Below are 22,315 nucleotides of genomic sequence, written 5' to 3' on the forward strand. Positions count from 1 at the left end.
GAATTTGCTATTCTTAAGAAGCATTGCCAGATGTGAACCATGCCTCGCACAAAATAGCTCTCAGAAGACCTACGATTAAGAATTGTTGACTTGCATAAAGCTGGAAGGGGTGCAAAAGTATCTCTAAAAGCCTTGATGTTCATCAGTCCACGGTAAGACAAATTGTCTATAAATGGAGAAAGTTCAGCACTGTTGCTACTCTCCCTAGGAGTGGCCGTCCTGTAAAGATGACTGCAAGAGCACAGCGCAGAATGCTCAATGAGGTGAAGAAGAATCCTAGAGTGTCAGCTAGAGACTTAAAGAAATCTCTGGCACATGCTAACATCTCTGTTGACGAATCTACGATACGTAAAACATTGAACAAGAATGGAGTTCATGGGAGGACACCACGGAGGAAGCTGTGGACTGCTGTCCAGAAAAAACATTGCTGCACGTTTGAAGTTTGCTCGGAAGGCTTCAGTAGAAGCTGCTGGGAGTCCCAGCAGCTTCTACTGAAGCCAGTCCCCAACTCCGGGGACTTCCGGCAGGGGACTTCGGGTGGCAGTATATGCCGTGAAGTTGTTTGCGGCCTGCCAGTAAACCCAAAGCAGCAGAAGAAGAAGAAGTGACGTCAGCGGCTTCATTTGCCTAATCCACCCCCAGGAACTCATTGCGGTGTGAACGCGATCTGCTTTAGTTCATCAGAACTAAAAGAGTTCTCATGAACTGAGTTCTCGTGAACTATTGTGGGAAAAGAACTTGGTGTGAATGCGCCTATAAGTGTATTTGTATAAGTTGGAAACTCCCTCTGGAGGGAACTTCGGGATTTTAGCCATTGCAGTCCATTTACATGCACTAAAACACACTATAGGGAACCCCCCCCCAAAACATCAAAGGACCTCTTACAGAGATACCTACTTAAATTAGCACGCTAAGCAGCTAGCCCCGGCACTTCCTGTCTTGTCGTAGGTCTACCAGTGTTTCCTCGTGAGGCAACAGCAAGCTTTTCAATCATGTTGAAATGACAGAACCAGTGTACATTTTGATAGTTTATATAAATCCAAAATGTCAGAAACGAGTAAAACCGCTCATGTTTCTGTTTTGTTCTGGAGAATACTTTGCCAGGCGGAAAGCAGGCAGCAGCTCAGGGAGTCAGACCTTCAGTTGGTGGCTTTAGCAAAGAAAAGAAAAAAAGCTGTTACTGCAGGTTAGACCCAGCGCTGCAGCTGTTTTCTCATTTTTGCCATTTTGATTTTAATCCAATAAACATCTATCAAAATGCACACGGACTAACACAGACTGGTTGGCGACACAGTAACAGGGCTAATGTAAAACTAAAGGGTGACAGCAGACATAATGAATATCAGATGGCAGTACAATGTTTACTGCCTCTGAGTTTCATCAGTTTGTTTCTTATTTTTAATGTTGTTATAATTGATGACTGCACATTTAGATTGTATTAAAAGATGACATGAGTTGCTTCTACTTCTTTGGAGCATGCGACCAGGCATCACACATTTTGACATAGTTTAAAGCGGTATGTATCAAAGCTTTGGTGTTTTCACCGTTACGCAACTTCCAATGTTGAAACCATTGATTTTACAAATACATGTCCCATTTTGTATCTTCAACCATTTGGGTATATAAAAGACAACTTTCTATTATTTAAAACAAATCTCCTGCTGAGTTTATGAAAATGAACAACGTTTCTACATCTGACCCCAGCTTCTCTTCTGTTCTATCTTGATCACTTAAGTGCCTTCACATTAGATGACTGGAGTGAAAAGCAGCAGGGCTCCAGCGTAAACCCTGCACTCCGCTCAGCTTGATTTAAAAGTTAAAAGTTCTGCATTGCTGAGTCATTCCCTGAATCCCTGGAAACTAAGATCCAGGTGACATTTAGCGGTAATGAGTGACAGAACATCTGCGTAACCAAACTGCTTACAAAGCTGTAGCCAAACAGGACTAATGCATTTATTAATGTCCAATTTAATTACTGAGCAATTTAGAGCTGTAGCTTTTAATTTTTATTCATTAGGCTCTCTGGGTTTTTTGTGGTTAGAAAAACAACATTTTTAATGACTTCTGAAGTTAAGTTGTTAACAAGGGGAGCAACAGTGTGAGTCTTATGCCTTCCCCAATGCACTTAGTTTATTAGTGTCCTTAAAAGGAATGTAATCATTTCAATCTTTTCTCCATTTATCCTCTCCCAAAAGAGAATACTGCACACCAAGACATTGTATGTATTTGTTTAGTTATCCAAATAGAAGCTTGTTAAACAACATAAAAGCTTGAACCTATTGGCTAATGAGGACAATTAAGAAAGAATGATGCTGAGTTTTTTTACCAGATATTGTTAATGGGTCTTTAATTGCATTTAACACAGGACCCTATTTTTGCCTCTGCTGCTGTTTTCAGTCTTTGTGGCAAGCAGTTCGACCCAGAAGTCTGCAAAATAAAGTAACTGCTACACAGCCCTTGCACACACATTAGCTTCACAATCCAAATTTCACACTGAAGCAAGCTGTGATTTGTCCTCAAAACAGCGATAAAATGAATCCAAGTGGATGTTGCTCATGTGAAATATCACTGCGTTGTTATTCTGAGCAGACTGATGGGAAAAATCATCAGAGAGCTTCTCCCCTCAGCCCTGTTTGCCGCTCAGTGATCACAAAAGCAGACTTGAATTGGAATGGATAACTTTATACTTCATGTTATGTCTTACCCGTGCTCTACTGTAGCCACAATAAGGGTTAGCATTTGCCATATCACCTCAATATGCATTTTCAAGTTAATAATTAGAGGGAGAGAGATAGAATTAGTTTATTAATCCTCTTTCTGCTCCGTTCTATTGTCACGAGGGGTATTGAGCACGAGACGAGCGTGCTTTTTCAGCCAGACTACAAATGTAATCTGCATAACGTCTTGTGCTGCTGGAGTTTGATCGACGTATTCTCAATTGTTCAAAGTAAACTAGCTACGCTGCAAGTCAATTTCCTTTCAACATTTCAGTGGCTCCCGCTGCCTTTGAAGACCGACATCCATAATGAATGGCGTCAATTTTCATCCTAATTAGAGTGTTTATCTCGGCTTAGTTCACCTATAGTGAGGAGCCTTTGCCTCTTGTGGGGGCGATGCATTTTCATGAAGGACAAACACTGTTATTCAGATAAAGGCAGCTTATCTAGTGCTGGGATTTAAAGCTTTGGAGCTTGCATTATTTTTCTCCAATTTGTTGTTGATTTGTTAACAGCCAGTGTGGCGCCGGGTCAGCCGTACTGTGGCGGGAGGGAGGAAGACGGGGGGCGGGGGGAGTTAGCAGCAGGAGAGAGAACAGGAGAGGGAACATGGTAATGCATGTTTATATAAGAAGAGCTTTCATCTGGAAAATAGAATAAATGGAGCACATCACTTCCTATCAGAACGCAGCCGCTTGATAAGGCCTGTCAGATAGAAACTGACAAAAACATGGCAACCACGCAGGTCATTCAACACATGCGTCATGTGTTTATGGTGTGTTTAATGTGTAGAAACTGACGCAGTGCCTGATGTTTTTTCTGTGTGAGTGAACAATTTCAGCCTCCCCACTCCAATGTAAGCCTAAAAATACCACACCGTTACTGTAGGTGTAAACTAGGACGGCAGGCTGTTTTGTGAAATAGGGGGTTTGTTATTTTAGAACTGAAGTGTTTTATATGCCGTGGAGCAGGCGCGTGGCAGCAAGCCTATGCGATTAAGCTCTTTCCCCTGACACTACCCACTGCTCAGGTTCAGGGAACCCTCAGCTCTGACATGCAACATTTAAATGAAGTCATTAAAATTTAAACCGTCTCCGTTCCAGGGACAATCACTCCTGACATCGCTTGCCGTGCGACAAGTTAATGGAACATAAACGTGGTAGCTGGTAAAGCGATATGAAACTTGTTTTTCATTGCAACAGATGAGAAACTTGTTGTTGATGCCTTTTTGTCATCATAGGCTATGAAAACAATATTACAAGAGTGGAATGTTGTTCCTTTTTAGGATAATGTTTAAATCAAATTGTTTTGATACATTTCTGGTGAAAGGCATGATGCTTGTTGATACGTTTCCAGTTGTGGGATGGAAAAGAACATGTTGAGAATTCATCTTTTTTTTGTGTGTTGGACTAGATTTGCTTTGTTATAGATTAGAAGTCTAGGAGTGTCCTGGTGACCATATGTCATACCTTCTAACCAGCACACCCATCATTCAATTCCATTGGGGGGTCTTTGTTGCATCTCTCGCCTTGTTACTTGTTCATCTCTACACAATGAGAGCTATCAAGTAAAGGCCTCAAAGAAAAGGCCCAAACCTCCAGACAAATTGCCTTAAATAATCATTCTTATGTAGCTTCTAATTGTACAGCTTGTGACCCACTCCTCTTGTCTGCTCGACGCTTCATTCGAAACGTTCAGCTTAACAAACCTGAAAGTGCCGAGCCTCATGAAGTGTAATGTAGTCGCTAGGCTAGGACAAAGGAGGAGAAGAAGAAAAATGCATGGAATAATAGAGAACATTCCTCTGGTTCTGCGGCTTCAATTGTTATCATAAATGTATAAATAGTGTACTGTGAAAACTTTACTCATTAATTTGCCCCATGGAAGGCTCTGAAATAAATACAGGGACACACTTGGCAATTGTTTACCCCATAATAAGGAGGTTTGAAAGTGAATTCTGATCCGACCAAATTGGAGCAAGTCTGTCCCATCTGGATAATATGCTGTTAACAGTCTCAAGATGAGAGCATGCAATGAGCGATTCTTATCATTAGCCAGTGGCTGTTCATCACCGTAGCACCATTCTTTTAAACACGTTTTATGATATAACTGGGATTTAGAATCGCCAAAGTCACATGTTCAAATGGGAGAATATTTATATTTCGACATTAATCATGCAGCAATATAATGTGATGGCCTGTGAGTGAAAGGTTAGTTATTATTTTAGACTCAGTGGTTTTGCTAGGCTGCAGTTCACCTGAAGTTCACATCACTCTGATAGAGTAGAGTTACTGTAGCTGTGCTTCCTTCATCACATCAAACTGTATTTTCTTCGCTTTCCTTCTCTTTTCGGGCAATGTGTCTAAATAAGAAGGGCAAACTCTTTTTGATGACTGTCCACATGTGTTTGCTAAAGGAACACGCAAGTACCTGTGTCCGTGCTGGAGGTCAGTGGTTGCCAGGATACCAGGCTGTAAGCCCAGTGTGCGTTGCATGAATATTTGCATCCCATGAAGACAAAAACATTTCTATGTTGGTGTAAAAAGGTATTTGGTAGAATTCCAGCTTTTATAAACCTGAGGCTTTTGCTCAGGTTTGTTTCCAGCTTCTGATTGATATGATTTTGCTTGTTGGATAATGAGTATCCAAACTAGTGCCCTGTTGCTGTTTACACTGCAACAAGTGGTGCCAATATTCACACTTTTTAAAGTATATATTGGATAATATGTCTAATTATTAAAACATATACAGTAGTGATGCAACCTAAGGCAGTCCAGCCAATGACATGTGAGTTTAGAGATTCAGAGGATAAATAAACATTTACCTAATATTTGAAAAGGTGCTAAGCTAACATTATTTTCGAGATTAGAGAGATGATTGATAAATTGTTCTGCTCTGGAGAGTCTTTGATAAACTCCTTGTGAGGTCTCTGGTCATTAGTGAGCATCCCAGAGGGAGGGGGCAGAGAGGGGGGGGTGCTCTGGGGTGAGAGATATCTCTCCTCATTTGTTACAGAAGAGAGCCTGAGGGCCAGAGAGGCAGCAGGGCTTCAGATCACAGGACAGACTAATTGTTTGTCTGCCCGGAGACACACAAGTGATCGCTCCTTCACACACAGTGGTTCCATGTAACATGTAAGAACAAAGGGAACATTAATTCTACCAGCTATGAGTAAAAAATAAATAAAATCTTATATGAAACAAGACACATGACAAGGCACATTAAAAGCTGAGACATGGCTTCCACCTTTACATTTTATTAGTTGTTTCAGTTATAGTTTAGCAAAGCAAACATCGAAAGTATGAAGGCATCATTTCGTAGAACTTCAATGAATCGGATCTTTAGTATGGCACCACTGAAAAAATATTCATGAGTCATACCAACATTAAAAAGAAACCAAAAGCATGTTTTAAAATCAACTGAGGGAAACACAAGAGACCTTTAACAGGCATTAGCCATCGCATGACGTACTTAAAATTACAAATCATCTGCAAGCAATACACCACCAAGAATCCATACTCTGACCACCTCCTTAGGTCTGTGATTGTGATTTCAATAGTTTGATATGAAATAAGGCAGATTCCTTCAATACAATTATAGACAATCTGATAAGAAGACAAGCAAAAGCGAAGAGGACTGTAATTCCTGTTAATGTGGGATGAAGTTCAAAGCAATTTTTTCTGGCATGCACTGGAAACTGCAAAGAAAAAGAGGGAAAAGAACCAATTGATTTGTTAACAGACACTCATTTCCTGGTTAGTGTACGTTGGCCTTGATGGAGTTTCTTGGTTATACGAGTCAAGCTGCAGTAACAGCGGCGGCGCAGATCGATCAGTGATGTTTACAGATAACGGCTGGGGAATGACTGCCGCCTTACAGACTGTGGTCAGAATCAAGGCTCTGATTTGACTAAACAATGGGGCTGCAGAAGTGTGTGAGGAGACATGGCAGGTGTCAGCGTGTTGTCAGGTATTCCACTGCTGAATGTCGTCATGACTGTTTGGCATTGTGAGAACAAAAGGACAGTAGATGTTAAGCATCACCCAGCCTGGATGTAAGGAGCTGTGTGGTGGGGGGGTCCTCTGACAGACTCACCATGCTCCCTCAGAGGGGGGGGGGAGATCACAGAAAGAGACTTGAACCTGCTTTATCTCTAAATGATACATGACTCTGACACACAGTGAGGTATGGCTCATCTTAACGGGTTGATATGTTCAAGTCCTATGGTAAGGTTTTTGTACATACATATACATATAGTACACACATACTTCAGGGATGAGTAGTTTCTTAAGAGGGAGGGAAGAAGCTAAATGAAGTTGGGGATGTCAGCATCTTGTGAGTGACTGGTTGTCCGGGGCCATGCTGACATGAGCCTCCTGACACCGGGGGAGGGGGGGGCCTTCGCACAGTTTTGCTGGCTGTCAGATGAGGTCGATTGTCCGTCCTTCGGCTGCTTATTCTTTCTTCTCAACAGTGTCTGGAAGGAGAACAAGTCTGAATTTAGATTTTGCACGGCTGGATTTCTGGTTCTTACATTAAATACACAATACTTTTTCTTTAATATTACTCTTTGCAATATTACCGTATTACCATTTCTTACTTGGGAAGTGGTTGGGGACTTTAATGAACAATCTCTGTTAGAAGTGATGATTGCACACCACAGAATGAACTGGAATTAGAGCGGAAATAACAATCATGCAAATATGGAAATAGTTGCAGATTAATTTGAAGTAATTTTTCAAGCAAAACTGGCAAAAATATTCCATGTTTCGAGTTTCTTAGTTGTGAGATTTTATTGATTTATCAGTTTTGCTAAGAAGAAATGGCAATAAATGACTTTGCTTCTCAAAGCCTTACTAGAAATAATGGTAACATGTAAAGATGTATACGTTGGCTTTATAGCCCATGGTATCCTTTCAATCAAAAAGGATATTTCATAGTGATGATCTGTCTATGGGACAAATGCAATTGTGTCATTTTTTGCCTAAGTTAGTGGAAAGAAAATGTTTATTTTGGAAAGTTAAATGGGATTGCCGAAAGCATCCTGCTTTTCTTCACTTTTTGAAGCAATAATTATCTCCAGCAAATGTCCCTTAACTACAGTGATTGGTTATAGGATACTTTCATCGGTCCAAAATGGGTACCAAACTACCTGTTAGTAAATAACAGTACACAGAATGTTGTAGCATGTATCTATAAAAGGCAATAAAGGGCAACGTTTTGTCAAAATTGTATCTGTGATGATCTTGATACCGTGTGTGACAGACAGATGGATAAACAGACTTTTGGACACTGAGGCTAATCCTGTTCTAATGTGAGTCTTTTTAAGATAAAACAACCCAGCATCTCTGTTCAGAAAACAGGACGTCTGTAGTGTTTGGATGCTACTCCACGGCTCATTTTAACTGCACACTATGGGCCACCCAGCTCTCTATACGGCAGAACACCCTGATCCACACGCTTGTTCGACAACAAGCTTTTTTCTTATCTGGCGCTCTGTCTGGCATTGTTTAAGCTCTCTCCTTTCCCCACCACCCCACCCGCTCTGCCAAGTTATTTCATATGCTGCTTGCCCGTCCTATTTATTCAACCCTGACAATCTGTTCACAACAGTTGCTTAATGATTATTTTTTTCTACCTGGGAACTACACCGCCAAAGTCTGAATCCCATTCTTTGGCTGAACAACTCTATAGAGCCACACACAGAACAAATACAAATGACACGCTGTCTTATTGCCCTAAATCTCAGCGGAGCCCTGAGAATAACAACAGTGTGGTATCCTTATCAAATATGATTTATTGGCATGATTATTGCCCCTACAGCCTGTGTAGGCTGCATGTTAAAATAATATGCATTGCACACTTGATTTATTAAATGTCTGATAGTATAGTTTGCAGGCCATTTATCACACTCAATCTCCAAAGACGTGCTGACACGTTTATACCAAAATATCCTACAATATGGCCCCTACAGAGGGAGAGGAGACGAGGAGGGTGGAACTGGGTAGCACTCAGCTGCTCAGCGCTGAGGGCCCTCTGGATAAAGGGATTTCTAATTCAGCAGCTGTGGCCGCTCACAACAAATCGTTCCTAAATAGATTGTGTGCGAGATAAGAGCGCCATTACCTTTGGACTGAATGCTGTCAGTAAGAATGAAATCAGGTTCTTCTGAGCTCTCCACAGGATCTTTCATCTCCTCTAGGGGAGAGTAGAGAACAGAAATAGAGAGGGGGAAATGTGAGGAGAGGCTTTGATAATCAAGCTGCTGGCCTCTTCTTGTGCAGAAAGCCTCAATTTACCAATCAACAAACTCTCTGCCCATCAAGGCGAGTGGGTTTATAGTTATAATGTAACTAGCAACAACTTTTTCAAACAGACTTTTTTGGAGCATCTATACATATAATCAGAACGCTAACAAGCACTGCGATATATTTGAATGCAGGCAGCTATGTTGACAGACATATCCAGCCGAGTGTAGCAGAGGCAGGAAAGCAAGAAATGGAGGAAGGGATGTGTGAGCAGGCGGCGGGGAGGTTTCTGTTCAGTGGCAGGATTTCAGCGATTCGTCACAGCACACAGACTGGAGGGTTCATGAGGAGAAACGTGACCTGTACTCACCTCCATTGCTGGTTTCAGTGCTGTTCGTCTCAGATTCATCTGCAATGTGGAGCACACAGATACAGACATGTAACTCATCTCTGATGTCCACTCTTGCATGCAGATGTTGTTGATACAAATCTTAGGTATTAGTCAAAGTAATCACCTGTGCAAGATTAATTTGCTTCATATATATATATATATATATATATATATATACACTGTATATATTTATATATTTTAATCAAATTACTTTCTGCTCGAGAAAAAGTAGATCATCATAAAACATTGAGAATTTCTATTTTATGACCAACTTCATCCTCATGGCCTTGCATTGAAATGTGTCGTGATGTTTAACAGTCTCTCGTCCCTGGAAATGTAGCGCCTTCCTAAAGAGTTATTCTACACAAAAGAAGAAAACAAATGCGAGGAGGGAGAAAGACGCATGCAAAATTAATTACAGACTGCCATCCCTGTAAGGCAGCCTGAGACTCCCCCTCACACACATCCTTCTCCCCCCCCCATCCTCCCCGTTACATCTCAAGTCGCACGACTCCTTCTTCCTCGTCACTCCCTGGGCAAACCGTGCCGCTTCCCCTCTTTGCAACAACAATCATCCAAACAAAGCACGCCATAAAAAGAACTGCTCTCCCCAGGCGGACCGGAGATGATGTAAACAAATACAACTGCTTAAGCGTGATAGAGGAACGTGGAGAATCCAAAGTTTTATCAATGTTCTGTATGTAAACTAACCACTCTGCGATCAAGCTAATTCAATTCCTTGTAACGCTGGTTTCTTGATTGTAATTGCAGGTTTGGGTTCATGTACCATGGAAGAGGTTATTGTTTATTTTTCAATATATATTGTATTTTATTTTAAAACAGAACGCTCACAGTCAGCCATAAGAAGACATCAAATATTAGATACACTCAATCGACCCCCCCAACCCCCTACACACACATGACAATAGCACACAGATATAACAGATGAAAGAGGACATTTTACTTTTAAATGATGTCTGTATTGTTGGGGATACAGTCATTTACAGGCTGTGTCCATGTGTAATAGGTGTAACAACAGTGTAACATGGGTGTAATATGGATGTAACAGTGTAACATGGTTCTAACATGGGTATATTATAGGTGTAATACAGGTGTGATATGGATGTATTAACAGGGCAACATCTAACAATATAATAATATATATAATAGTAATAATGGTGTAATAACAATGTAATCGGGCTTTAATAGGGGTGTATTCATGTGTAATATGGGTTTCTAATAACAGTGTTATATGGGTTTAATGTAGAAGAGATAATCAATTAATTTTGCATAATATTTATATGTGAAGTAACACAGTAGTTCATTATGGCTGTCATATATAAAAATATGATTTGAAGACCAAGAAAACAATAGTAAGGACCAAAAATAAATGGTGATAGGTGATTGTAATCTTTTATGTGGCACTATGCAACATTTGCTTCCACTCTAAAGAGTATTGGCTAACAGGGTGCATTTACATTGTGTTGTGTTAGACAGCTTGGGCATACTGTACCACCTTTGCCTTGCTGGAAATGTGCTGCCAGCCACGGGTAACGTACACTACAATGCTCCTTCAACAGAGAAGTGATTTCATCTGTTGCAACACTTGGGCAGGAAATGTCTCCTCTCTGAGACCTACTGGGATTTAGGGACTGCTAAAAAGCATGAAGGATCTAGCTACACAAATATCACTCTGTATTCATTTTTTAAACGTTTGATCTGAGGCAGAACTGTTCACACGAGGAATTAACATCTTAATTAACGAAGAAGGGGACCTGAAAGTGGGGTCCATAGGTCAGCGAAATAATCTTCCATTATTCAGTAAACTGTGCTCTATCATTAACAATTGCATGTCTACAGCTCCAGCCCTACTGTTTAGGGCTGAGGGTTCCTGGCCCAAAGAGTTAAGAAACTACTGGTATAGTGTGCTATATCATTTCTTTTAATGACTATATTGTTTTTTAAATGTATACCAGGACATTCTTTATGACTTTTTATGACTTATTAAACTACTTTTTAGTTTCTTATGAAATACTATAAAATACTAGTATGGATATTTTTATGCCATGAAAAATGTTTTATGTTTTATCTTTTTGACAAACATTTTTATAGGACTTTTTATGACATTTAGATTTATTAAACAAGAGGGGTTGACATGAAAGATGTACCGGTACATGTGATGGCCGCTCTACCAGCTGAGCTAGCCTGTTTTTCTGTTTTCATTTTTTTGTACTATATAGGATGACATTTTGTTATGACATGTATACTATGTCTTTTTTTATCTTGAAACTTGTGTACCGTACTTTTTATGACAACTTTCTGTATCACCCCCTGCTTTTGAAGTCATGTCATTGTGTTCCCAGGTATCAGCAATTACTTTGAGTACAATGTTATCACAGGTGACAGACATGGCCAAGCTCAGGAGAACAGGAAGCATGTTGTCACAACCCTGAGATATCCTTTAATCTTTTCCTGCTTCATTATACATTAATGAACGAAGCAGGTTTACCACCAGATTCAGATCATCACGGTAATGGAATACATTTACAGGAAACATGTACAGATACGATGTAGCACATTGTGCTCGTGATCCAGGCGTATGGCATCAAGAGGGATGTGCTAAAATATGCATAGACATAAAATGATATGCCATGAATTATCACTTTTCCACATGTTGTGGATATTAAAGCTGATAGGGATGTGCCTGATGTTGTGACAGGAACAGACCCTCCATCATGTCTGCCTTTAGCATGTGTATGCCGCAGCTCACTGAAGCACTGGCCTCATTCCAGATGCTGCTTTCTTCCCGTCTCTCAGGTGATATAACAACAAAGTCTGGGTGCTACGGTAACATCCTCTTCCTCTAATATCCAGCACTGATCAAGACGAAGCCAAAAAGCTCAGAATTTCAATTGATTGCTGCCCCAGCCTCCCCTGGCTGCCTGAGGCTTGAAGGAACAGCAGAGCGGGGATGTCTGCTCTCTAATTTCACTCCTGTGTGCTGTCAGTGGAGGGGCTATCATTTAGGGAGGATGTGAGTGTGCTGTGGTAAACACATAAACAAGATGGGGGAGAGAGAAAAACGGGCCTCTGTCAAGGTTTCTGGTGAAGGAGAGGGTCGGTCCACAGAGGGCTGATAAGGAAAACAGAAAAACAGTCGACTGAATTGACTCCCTCAGCAGGAAACTAGACAGCTTACACCAGTGGTGCCTCCCACCCTCCATTTTGGTGTGTAAATTACCAGTTTGCATCCAAACTGTATTTGTATACTGCATGGGTGATGTGGATGTCTAGAGAAAGAGGGCACACAATAATCAAACTCTATTGTTTCTCAAGGATAACACTAAAACATGCATGACCTTGCTCCATGAAGATCAACCTCAAAAGGGTATCCGATCTGCATTTCACACACACATTATAATCTGTTTATTTTTCCTCTCTGAAACATCGTGACGTGAAGTTTCCATAACATATTAGTGAAAAGTGACCCCTCAGGAGATCAAATACATTGAAAACATCTACCAAACTTTTACACTCCTTAACTTTTAAACATTTCTTCAACTTAATTTATTTTCTTGTCACTTCAGCCTTTCAGAGGTTCAGTGAAAATATCCTTCAGAGAAAAACCCTTAGTAGCTCAAGAGGGGGGAGGATGTGTGTGTGTGTGTGTGTGTGTGTGTGTGTGTGTGTGTGTGTGTGTGTGTGTGTGTGTGTGTGTGTGTGTGTGTGTGTGTGTGTGTGTGCGTGCGTGCGTGCGTGCGTGCGTGCGTGCGTGCGTGCGTGCGTGCGTGCGTGCGTGCGTGCGTGCGTGCGTGCGTGCTCACATCTGCACAGATGAGAGGAAGGAAGAGAGTTAGGCATAAGTCAGCCTCGTATGCAGACAAGCAGAAAATTACATCCCCCCACCTTCCATTCATTTATTAGACAAGAGGTGGTTATTGTTTTGTTGGTCAGCATTAGTAAACTGCCTCACAGCATTCCACCATGAGTTTGGAAAATGAGTTTGAACTGGACAGCAGTGGCAAGTTAAGATTTTAAAGCATGACATTATTAAATGAAATGGACTTTTTACTTCATCTAGCTTTAGTATGATACACCTTTTTCAGTGTTTTGCATCATCCTCGATGAGCATTTGTCCCCCTCAGCAGCAGTTCTGCTTTCACACTACTTTTAATGTTCTTGTCATTGTGGCTCAGTCAGCCGACAGGGAAGCTGTCCCTGTGGGTCACCCACATGGCATCATGGGAAGCCGTCTCTGCTTAATGTTGCAGACAGGAGCCTGGGGCTGAACAGGAGGATCCTTTTGTCCCTCAGCCACAGGACATCTCACTGTCTTTTAATTCAAATCCTCTCTTCTTGAGCGGGAGAAGAATAGAAATCGATGGAGTCGTAGAAGTGTCCGTGCCCTACAGAGTCAGTTCCCCAGGAGAATTTCTTCCGTGCATTTGATCCCCGGAGCATGGCGCGGTTGGCCGGTCTGATGTTTCTGAACAGGTCCTGCAGCTTTGATCCCCTCCCACAGGTGTCCAGCTGCTGCCACAAAACAACGGACACGACCCGTCGCTATCTCAGCGTGGGAGCTGCTGAAACCCATTCAAACCGTATTTCATTTCCCAGCCTTTCTCCGTTTCTTTGATCTAAGTGGCCTCTCGAGTATGCACAAATAAAATTGAGAAAACACTTCTGACAAAAGGTCTTTAACTGATAGCCTTAAGTATTTCTATTTTGCTCGAGTGAATCAAATTTCTAGTAAAGGTCTTTTTGTTTCTGTGGCTTTTATGGAACAGGCGGAGGGCTGCTGCTCGCTCAATAGCATTTTATCTTGAGAGAATAACACAGAAAAATGTCAAGGTCAATTTCAGTGTCTATTGAGCAGAATTCATTTCAGCATGTCGACCGGGTGGTCTTTGAGGGACCTGTGCCTTGTCTGCATTGAGCCATGTATATTAAACAAGTATCAAAGAGCCCCTCATTGAACTTTGCATGGACTAATAGCTTTGAGGCTAATATGTCTACTGCAAAGATAATTAAAGACATCTCCCCGCTCGAGCAAAACAAGAGCGGGTGGAACTCAACAAGTGCCCAACCAAAAGAACTAAGGAGCTGGTAAATGTGGAAAGCAGCCCATTTTCATATGTTAATGTTAAGTTTGTAGAGAAAGCTTAGCTATGATTTGCCGTTCTCACAACAGGAAAAAATAGGATATTGTAAGGAGGCGGGGGTCAGCGTTTGATAGCGGGAGTTTTCTTTGCTATGAGATGGAACACTGTCTAACAATCCGAGCCAATTAAAGTGCACCGGGCTGTGACCTGCAGGCTAAGGAGACGAAAACAAGTCTGCTCAATAAACACTCTGACCGCCCCTCTCCGCTGCTTTTCCCCTGAAAAGCCAAGAGTCCTTATTAATATTCCGCCTTTCTTCTCGCTAAGAAAAGGCCAAGGGGTTGTGGACACTATAAGTAGCATTGTGCTCCCTTGCGGGTTTAGGTAACCTTGCAGTGGTGGCTGTTGAGGGGCGGCTCCAACTTGGGTCAGGGTCCCCTAAACAGGCTGAAAGGGCCCAAGCTCATTACACAGGCCTGGGCCATGCTTGACAAGATGAGAAAACAGAGTACTCCGAATGAGTGAAAAGAGAACAGGACACCATCTGCTCCAAGGTTAAGCTACAGCTCAGAGAAAGAGAAGATGATTAGAGGGCAGGAGAGATGGCAAGAATAAGAGGGGGGGGGGGTTGGGGGGGCACGGTTCACAATATGTGTTGCCAAAAAAAGCGATTGGAAAAGGACCCCCGGCCACTCATTGAAGCGACACGTTGAAAGAACCACGAAAGCCAGTAAAGAATGTCTCCACTGGCAATGTCTCTCACTCTTGATCTCTCTTTTTTTCTATTCCCCACTCTGTCCAAGTTAGGGAAAAATAGTCACGAGATAACTAAGAGCGAGAGCACCGAGACACCCTGAGATGAAAGGAGTAAGTGAATAACTGATTAAGAGAAGAGGGAGAAGAAGTGAGAGGGAGACAAAACAAAAATAGACATGGCAGGGAAAAAAATGCAAAAGAGGCCTCCCCCTGTGTGACCTACATACCTGCTAAACCTGCTGTCAGTGGTGGCCTGCTCCTCTCTCATCACTCGCTGAATTACTTTACATAATCTTTAGACTCTCCTGCAGGAAGCTGCCCACCTCTGTCTTCAGTTCTTATTGTGGTTTACGTTATCAAGGCGCAGACAGATCGTTTTCAGGGGACGTGCTAACCTGACACAAAGGTGATCTGGCTAACCCCCGCGACACAATGAAAAGTGACACGCGTCATCCGAGGGCAGAGCAGCATCAGGCGGCGTGACGTTTGTGTGCCGCTGAGGAAACAGATCGGGCCAGCTGACTGATCTGCAGTTATGAAGCGATGCCTCTTCTGGGCAGCTCAAGGTTTTCTGCCGGAGATCATGGATCTGTCTGGTCAATATAATCAAAGCGTGAGTCTAGACTGCAGCGAGAACCAGGAAGCCCTGGCAGAGCAGCTGTCTGTCACTGAAAGGTCAGCAAGAGAGCAGCTTTATAGCTAAATCTCAGCAGGGGAACCAAGAGTCAGCACAAAGTGAGACAGAGAGAGAGGTATATAATAAATACTAAAATACTAACTTAATGAACTGAATATACCACAGCACCAAGGTACTACTAAATAATTAATTTTAAATGATTTAAGTAGTTTCTATGATGAGTTATTTTAATGAATTTCCTCCTTATCAAAGCTTAACAAAAGCCATATGACATAACATACTGAACTGTATAATATCATTAAGGCTTCAACTAACAGCTATATTTCTAATTAATGAATTTTTCTTAAAAAGGTGTTGTGGTTCAGTAAAGGTTTTTAAAGAAAATACATTCACAAAGATACTGTATAAATAACAAATATACCTCAGTCTAGAGATGTCTATAATGTCATCTATAGTATCTTATTGTATCTTCATCTTTCTTCGGTGAAGAGAAATTAGAGAAAGGTGTCAATGTCTGAAAATACTAGTGAATAAAATACTAGTGATATTTGCATTTCAGTGGGTCAAAGACTTCAAATCCCAGCTGTTATGTTTGAGTTTCACAGACGATTGTCGGTATCTCCTTTGGGTTTACTGCTGTGTCTAACTGAAGTAGCTCTACCATCAAATCTCCCCGGCTGCCTGCAGGAGACAGGCAACAGTTTCAGAGATCACTGATCACTCCGTGCCTTTATGTGTGTGTTTTTAAAGGATGTGTATGCGATGGAGACTAAAATGTGTTCCAGACTTTTCAATCACATCTTTGCCGCATCTGTGCTGGCTGACAAATTCTCACTCTGCTCCGAGTTGATTCATTTGCCATCTTTGTGAACCCAACAGAGGTTAGGGGACAGGAGAGCTGATCAAAAGAGGAGCTTCAAAGGAGGACAGAAAGACTATGTCCCTTGTAGCTTGTTAGATGAGGCCCCTCTCTCTTTGAGGTAGGCTTGTGGGCCAGAGGTGAGCAACATAATGAACATTGTGCACGTTGTTTGTCTATTCGCTATCGCCAGCTAAATGACCAGAGTCCAGTTCTCATCAATAAGCAATGTGTTGGAGGGTACTGTCATGCTGTAGAATGGTGAGAAAAAACTCCAAGCAATTTTAATGAAACTTTTTCATATTGAAATCTCCAGGAAACGGTCAAAACTAAAAGTCGAATGTAGTTATAACATGAGAAGCAAAGCCAAATGGAATTCAAGGCTGCATTAATACGGATCAAATACATAATTTCATCACACACATTGCCTCTGCAGGGCTTCCATTGGTGTAGCTGTGTCCCTTCACAGTCGGTGCAACATGCTTTTAAAACACTAAGTCTTCAGCCAGTGGCAGCTTGCTCCCCGAGGAGCCACTCACTTTTACTGTATACAGTGTAATGCCAAAAGTTAATTGTGTTCCGACAAGTCTTTGCCACAGGAAAGGCTGCATTGCTCTTCAGAATTAGATTTACATCACCAGTATCCCATTGTTCACAAAAGGCAATGACAAAAGGGCACAAAACAACCAATTAGGCAAAGCTTGAAATCCTTTTTGCTGAGACGAAGGGACGTAAATGCAAAGTGCATTTCAGCAACACAGAGAGGAATAAACCAATGAGTCCTGGGATAAATTATTCACGCTGCTAAAAAGCAGGAAAATATATTTTTACTTGCAGAGGATTATTAAGAAAATCCTCTTTTTGTAAGCTTTTGTATGTTTGTATGCTCTAACATAAAAGAGAGCACAAAGGGTCGCCGTGGTGCGATGATTGTGTTGCACCTTGATATTGCCAGTGGCAAGTCTGCTGGATTACAGGAGAGACATTTGTGTCGGCTTGTTGTTCTGTTACACAAGCCCTACCACTGAGGGAGTAAAATACAAAGAAATCAATAACATCCTCAAAAAAGAGAATAAAACCGATTCTCATAACAGTTATTAGAAGGGGATTTGTTGTAGTCTCATTTTTCATGGGGATCTGTCGAGGGTACATGATGTGCAGCAGGGTTTTTTGGGCACCATATGGCACTTGTGGATACAGCTGGGCTTTCTGCACAGAGCCACGCATATAGTGAGCTGCGAGCGGTTGTGGCAGAGTCCCAGCGTTAAAAAAAACAAAACTCATCCATCTATACTTAAAACCTCCTGGCAAGCGTTAGGAGAAAGAAAGTCATGACACTAAAGTAACAAACAACAAGTGCAAAGTTTGATAATGAGTGTGAACTGGAATTGCTGTGATGTTTTTTTAACAACACAACAGGTCTAAAGAGAGAAAAAGAAATATCGAGGGAGGGATGAGCGGAGGGAATGTGAGCTCCGGTGCCTCTGGGCTCGTGTAATGGTGCCTTGTCTCTGCTGTGTTCAGACTTAGATTGTTGTGATGGCCTGCTGGGTCTGTCTGTCTCCGTCTCCCCTGCAGGATCCCCCCTGCCAGCTGGCCTTAGTGTGCCATTAGAGTCTGTGTCCTACTCTACCACTAGTCTGAACCCAGCCTTTCTTTGGAAGAGACCTCATGCTTAAAGTATTCTCTGTAGTGTCCTCCCAAAGTCAAGCCTCTAGCAGAAGCCACCTTTATCAAAGACTGAAAAATACATTCAAGCTCCCACGATTGCAAGGCTGTCTGTGCCTTATATTCAGGCTGTGCCGATAATAGGCACATACTAACGCGACTGGCAGTGTAGTAGGAGATACTATCACAGAACAGCGCTGCACACCTTATTCAGCTTTGTGTTGGCGCATTGCATGCAAATGCTTTACAGGGGGAACTTGCTCAAAGTTTGATTGTAAAAATAGGATGAGCTTCTGTTCGCTCGGTGTCTTTGAATCTGCGCAGCCATTACATCTTACCTTTGGAAGCTAAGACGATAGCTATCGACTCCAGTAGGATAATCACACATGCATGAAAGAAAAAACATTTCTGTTCACAGACCTCTCAGATTTATTATTACCTAGCTTTAGGCAAAGTCTCATTTTAATTGATGTATGTTCCATGGGCTTACTGAAGCGGGTGCCCACTCTCACAAGTCACTAAGGCTCGCTGGATAGATATTTCAAACACAATAACAATATAACCTCAGTTTCCATTTAAAAGCGTGTTATGAATATTCATAAATAAAGGCTGCTTGGCTTCTGATTCAATTTGGGGAGCCTTTATAAAATCCCAGATATCAGACTGAGAATCGTATTGCCTGTGCAGGGAGAAATCTAATACATACAAGCCATATTGTGGAGATAAAGAATCTCTCCTCAGCCTACCCCCTTACATACTGTATCTCTACTGCACACACAGGGAGCTGAAATCCTCACAATATAATATTTGTTATACTGTGTGGCTCTTGGTTGCTTAGAAAATTCCATTACATTAAAGTCATTGTTAGAGCTTAGAAAAACAAGACTAAGTGCTCAAACACAACTTCACGAATAGACCTGCAACGTAAACAACAGATGCTACAGTTTGGTAATATGAACTGTTAAGACATCAGCAAATAACCTGTGCCATATCCTACATCTTTACCCAGTGAAAGAAACATGGGGTAGACTGACTAGTTTTTACCGAGTCATAATGAGGACGAGAGTGAGAATGGATAAAACACAAAGCTTTGTATTATTTAGTGCGACTGAGCTGGGACTGAGACACAGAGCTGTGATAAACACTTCCCTATGTGCAATATAGAGCTTTGTGCCAACAGCAGGCTGTCAGCAGACATTTCCGATAACTGTGAGCACCTGGAAATAAATGAACAGAGGCAAAGAAAGGGATTTGAGAATGCTGTATACATATGTCTGCCTTGTACATGTTCTCAAATCAGTTATATATGTGAACATTTGCTTTAGAGGCTGAATGACGAACGCTAGAATGAGCCCAACAAAGGACTAGCTGGTAAATGTGAGATCAAATGCATACAAAGCCAAATGTTTAGTAAAGCTGATTTCATTTAGATACATTATTGTTGTGATGAATCAATTTTCAAATAACCTAAAAACAAATGAGAAAGCATCTCTTTACAGGCAGATAATTGCTTGTCCTTTAAGAGCATTAGATTTATTTTTCTTTGAGCCACTGATTTGGACACGAGAAACATAACAGCTAACAGAAAATATGCATATATATTATTTGTGCTTGCAAATAACTAATTGATTGTCATTTTAAGACAATGTCAAAAACACAAAAAATAAGATAAAAGGTTGAGACTTGGTGAAAAAGACCACACGCACGCGCGCACACGACATAATTACAGGCCTGTGTGTGTGTGTGGGGTAATCTTCCTTAACATTTTTCAATTCAATACTCCTCCTTGTATCATGTATTATTCCTTTCAATGAAGCAGATTTAAACTCCATGGCCATGAGCAGGCAGCCTGATTACAGTTATTCATTTTAATAAAGGGTATTGGCCTGGGAATCGTTGGTCCTGGCCTGTGAATAGCAGGTTACGTGTGGCTAAGCTGGGCTGGGCTGGCCCGCATTAGATTCAATATCCGAGACAGTTTGAGTCTGCACAGTGTCCAAGGCCCTCTATACAAAATGCAATCTGCCTGCAATCATGAATGACACCACTGTTTACTGCTCGACAGTGCCACCACACAGTACCCAACCCCAGGTAACCTCGGACAGTGACAGGCACTAGTGGGCCGGGCAGACACAATCAACAGGCGGGGTGAAGTCTTCCAGTGATGGAGAGCCTGCAGTGTTTGTGGGACAAACTACGATGGCTTTTCAGAGAGCATGGAGAAGGCCATCTCAGATAGATCTATCCGTGATGTTCGCTCTCACCAAAATTAATTGGATGTCAGTCAAAGAGAAAGTGAAATGAAGGGGGAGCGACTCAACCCCTTTGTGTGAGTGAAGTGGTGGGAGAGGGGCGGGTAGTTCTCCCAAATCTAACCCCTTAAACTCTCCAGAGAATAGCCTTAATCAGTGACAATGTGGGCTGGAGAAAAGATGTGGATAAATAAAGACAGATTATCCCCTTTGGCAAGAGACCAAAAAGGGCGGGCTACACACATAGAGAAGTTTGATCCAAACAAAATGGCCTCCCTATCATGGGACTCAATTGGAGTTTCTGAATGAAAATAAAAGCTATATATATCTCTAATCATACCATCTGATATATTACTCATTGTCAACAAAAACCAAAACCAACAATGTGTAAGTAAGTCTCTCAAAACGTTCTGACTACTTGTCTGTGCCACTAAGCCTAGAACCATGTTCTTACTGAAAATGGAAATATTTAAAAACAGGTGATACATATATAAGGTATTTTTTATAATAAAAGGCAACTTAATATATTGAACAGCTGGGCCACTTAGTCTTACACAAACAAACAAGGATTAGCACAGATGCAATGAGTATAACAACAGCAGGTTGGTGAATGTGGAATTGGCCATGAATGGCAGTGCTCATATTCATGAAGGAACAGGTCACCCGGGTCGTCAATCAGACATAAAAACTCATCAGGGGTGAAAAAGGTAAAGGGTATTCCACGCATTTTATCCCTCTCAAAGGCCCAAATGTATCCATGAGAAGCGGTGCTGCCCCTGGGCAAATTGGGGCCCTTGACAATCCTCCGGCTGGAGCCTGAATAACATTTTGCAACTTACTTGAACTATTTACATTACAGAAATAAAAAGCAGTTCAAAAATATTTCACTCTACGAACACCGAACACTTCCCAAAAGGCAACAAGCCACAATAAGCTTTAAAGTTGGTTTCAATGAGTTGCACCTCAGTTATTTGCCAATGTATGATGTGTCTATGACTTCTCCAATTGTTTTGTTGCATCTAAAGTTAGTTGCTATCCTCAGCACATTTTCTGAGCCGCACGCTACTTGTAGCAGGTAAAGGTTTCCTGAAGGCACCACACTTGAGGATTTTGCTAGAGCATATACATATCCATAATAAGAGCTCTTGTCTTTTCCGTCTAGCGATTATTCTATTTTTTCATCTGCTGTGATTGATTGTTCCCAGCAGCTCCATCATGGCTTCCAGAGATGTGTTACACCACCTGAGGCCCCCTGCAATGCCCAGTACTTTCCATACAAAGTGATTTTACACGGGTGGAGTAGATCTTAGACAGGCTGAGATTGATTCTTATGGAAAACTTTTTCTGACAAACAGCAGACAGCAAAAACAACACTGGCCCTAATAATTCAATACATAAGAATACAAATATGCCAGAGTGGACGAGATATTGACATTGGTAGAATGTCGGACTGTCAATCAGATCAAATCATAGCAAATCCCTTACCTTCCATCTCCACAGTGGGCTTTGCTGTGTCGTCATCTTCTGCCTTTGCAGCAGGCTGCCCTTCCTCTGCTGGAAAAAGGAGGCACAACTCTGATGTTTGTTACGCTTTCACACAACGTCAGTTGTTGCAGACAGGTGATTACACACAAGTGTCTGCAAACATGATGCAATGTCTTCAAAGTTATCAGCTTTGGTTATGT

General features: G+C 41.7%; 1 protein-coding gene across 1 annotated transcript in view; it reads right to left on the reverse strand.

The window, feature by feature from the left end:
- Positions 1-5,939: 5,939 nt before the first annotated feature.
- The window catches only part of LOC104963448 (mono-ADP ribosylhydrolase 2), a 94,873-nt gene continuing 78,497 nt past the window's right edge, over positions 5,940-22,315 (reverse strand). The window contains exons 8-11 of the mRNA XM_010792038.1: positions 22,116-22,184; positions 9,336-9,374; positions 8,844-8,915; positions 5,940-7,194 (exon numbers count right to left, since the gene is read on the reverse strand). Coding sequence (XP_010790340.1) covers positions 7,172-7,194; positions 8,844-8,915; positions 9,336-9,374; positions 22,116-22,184 — 203 coding nt within the window. The 3' untranslated portion in view covers positions 5,940-7,171. The remainder of the gene's footprint in view (positions 7,195-8,843; positions 8,916-9,335; positions 9,375-22,115; positions 22,185-22,315) is intronic.

The sequence above is a fragment of the Notothenia coriiceps genome, unplaced genomic scaffold, assembly GCF_000735185.1.
Source record: "Notothenia coriiceps isolate Sejong01 unplaced genomic scaffold, NC01 NC01_scaffold00036251, whole genome shotgun sequence".
Lineage (NCBI taxonomy): Eukaryota > Metazoa > Chordata > Actinopteri > Perciformes > Nototheniidae > Notothenia > Notothenia coriiceps.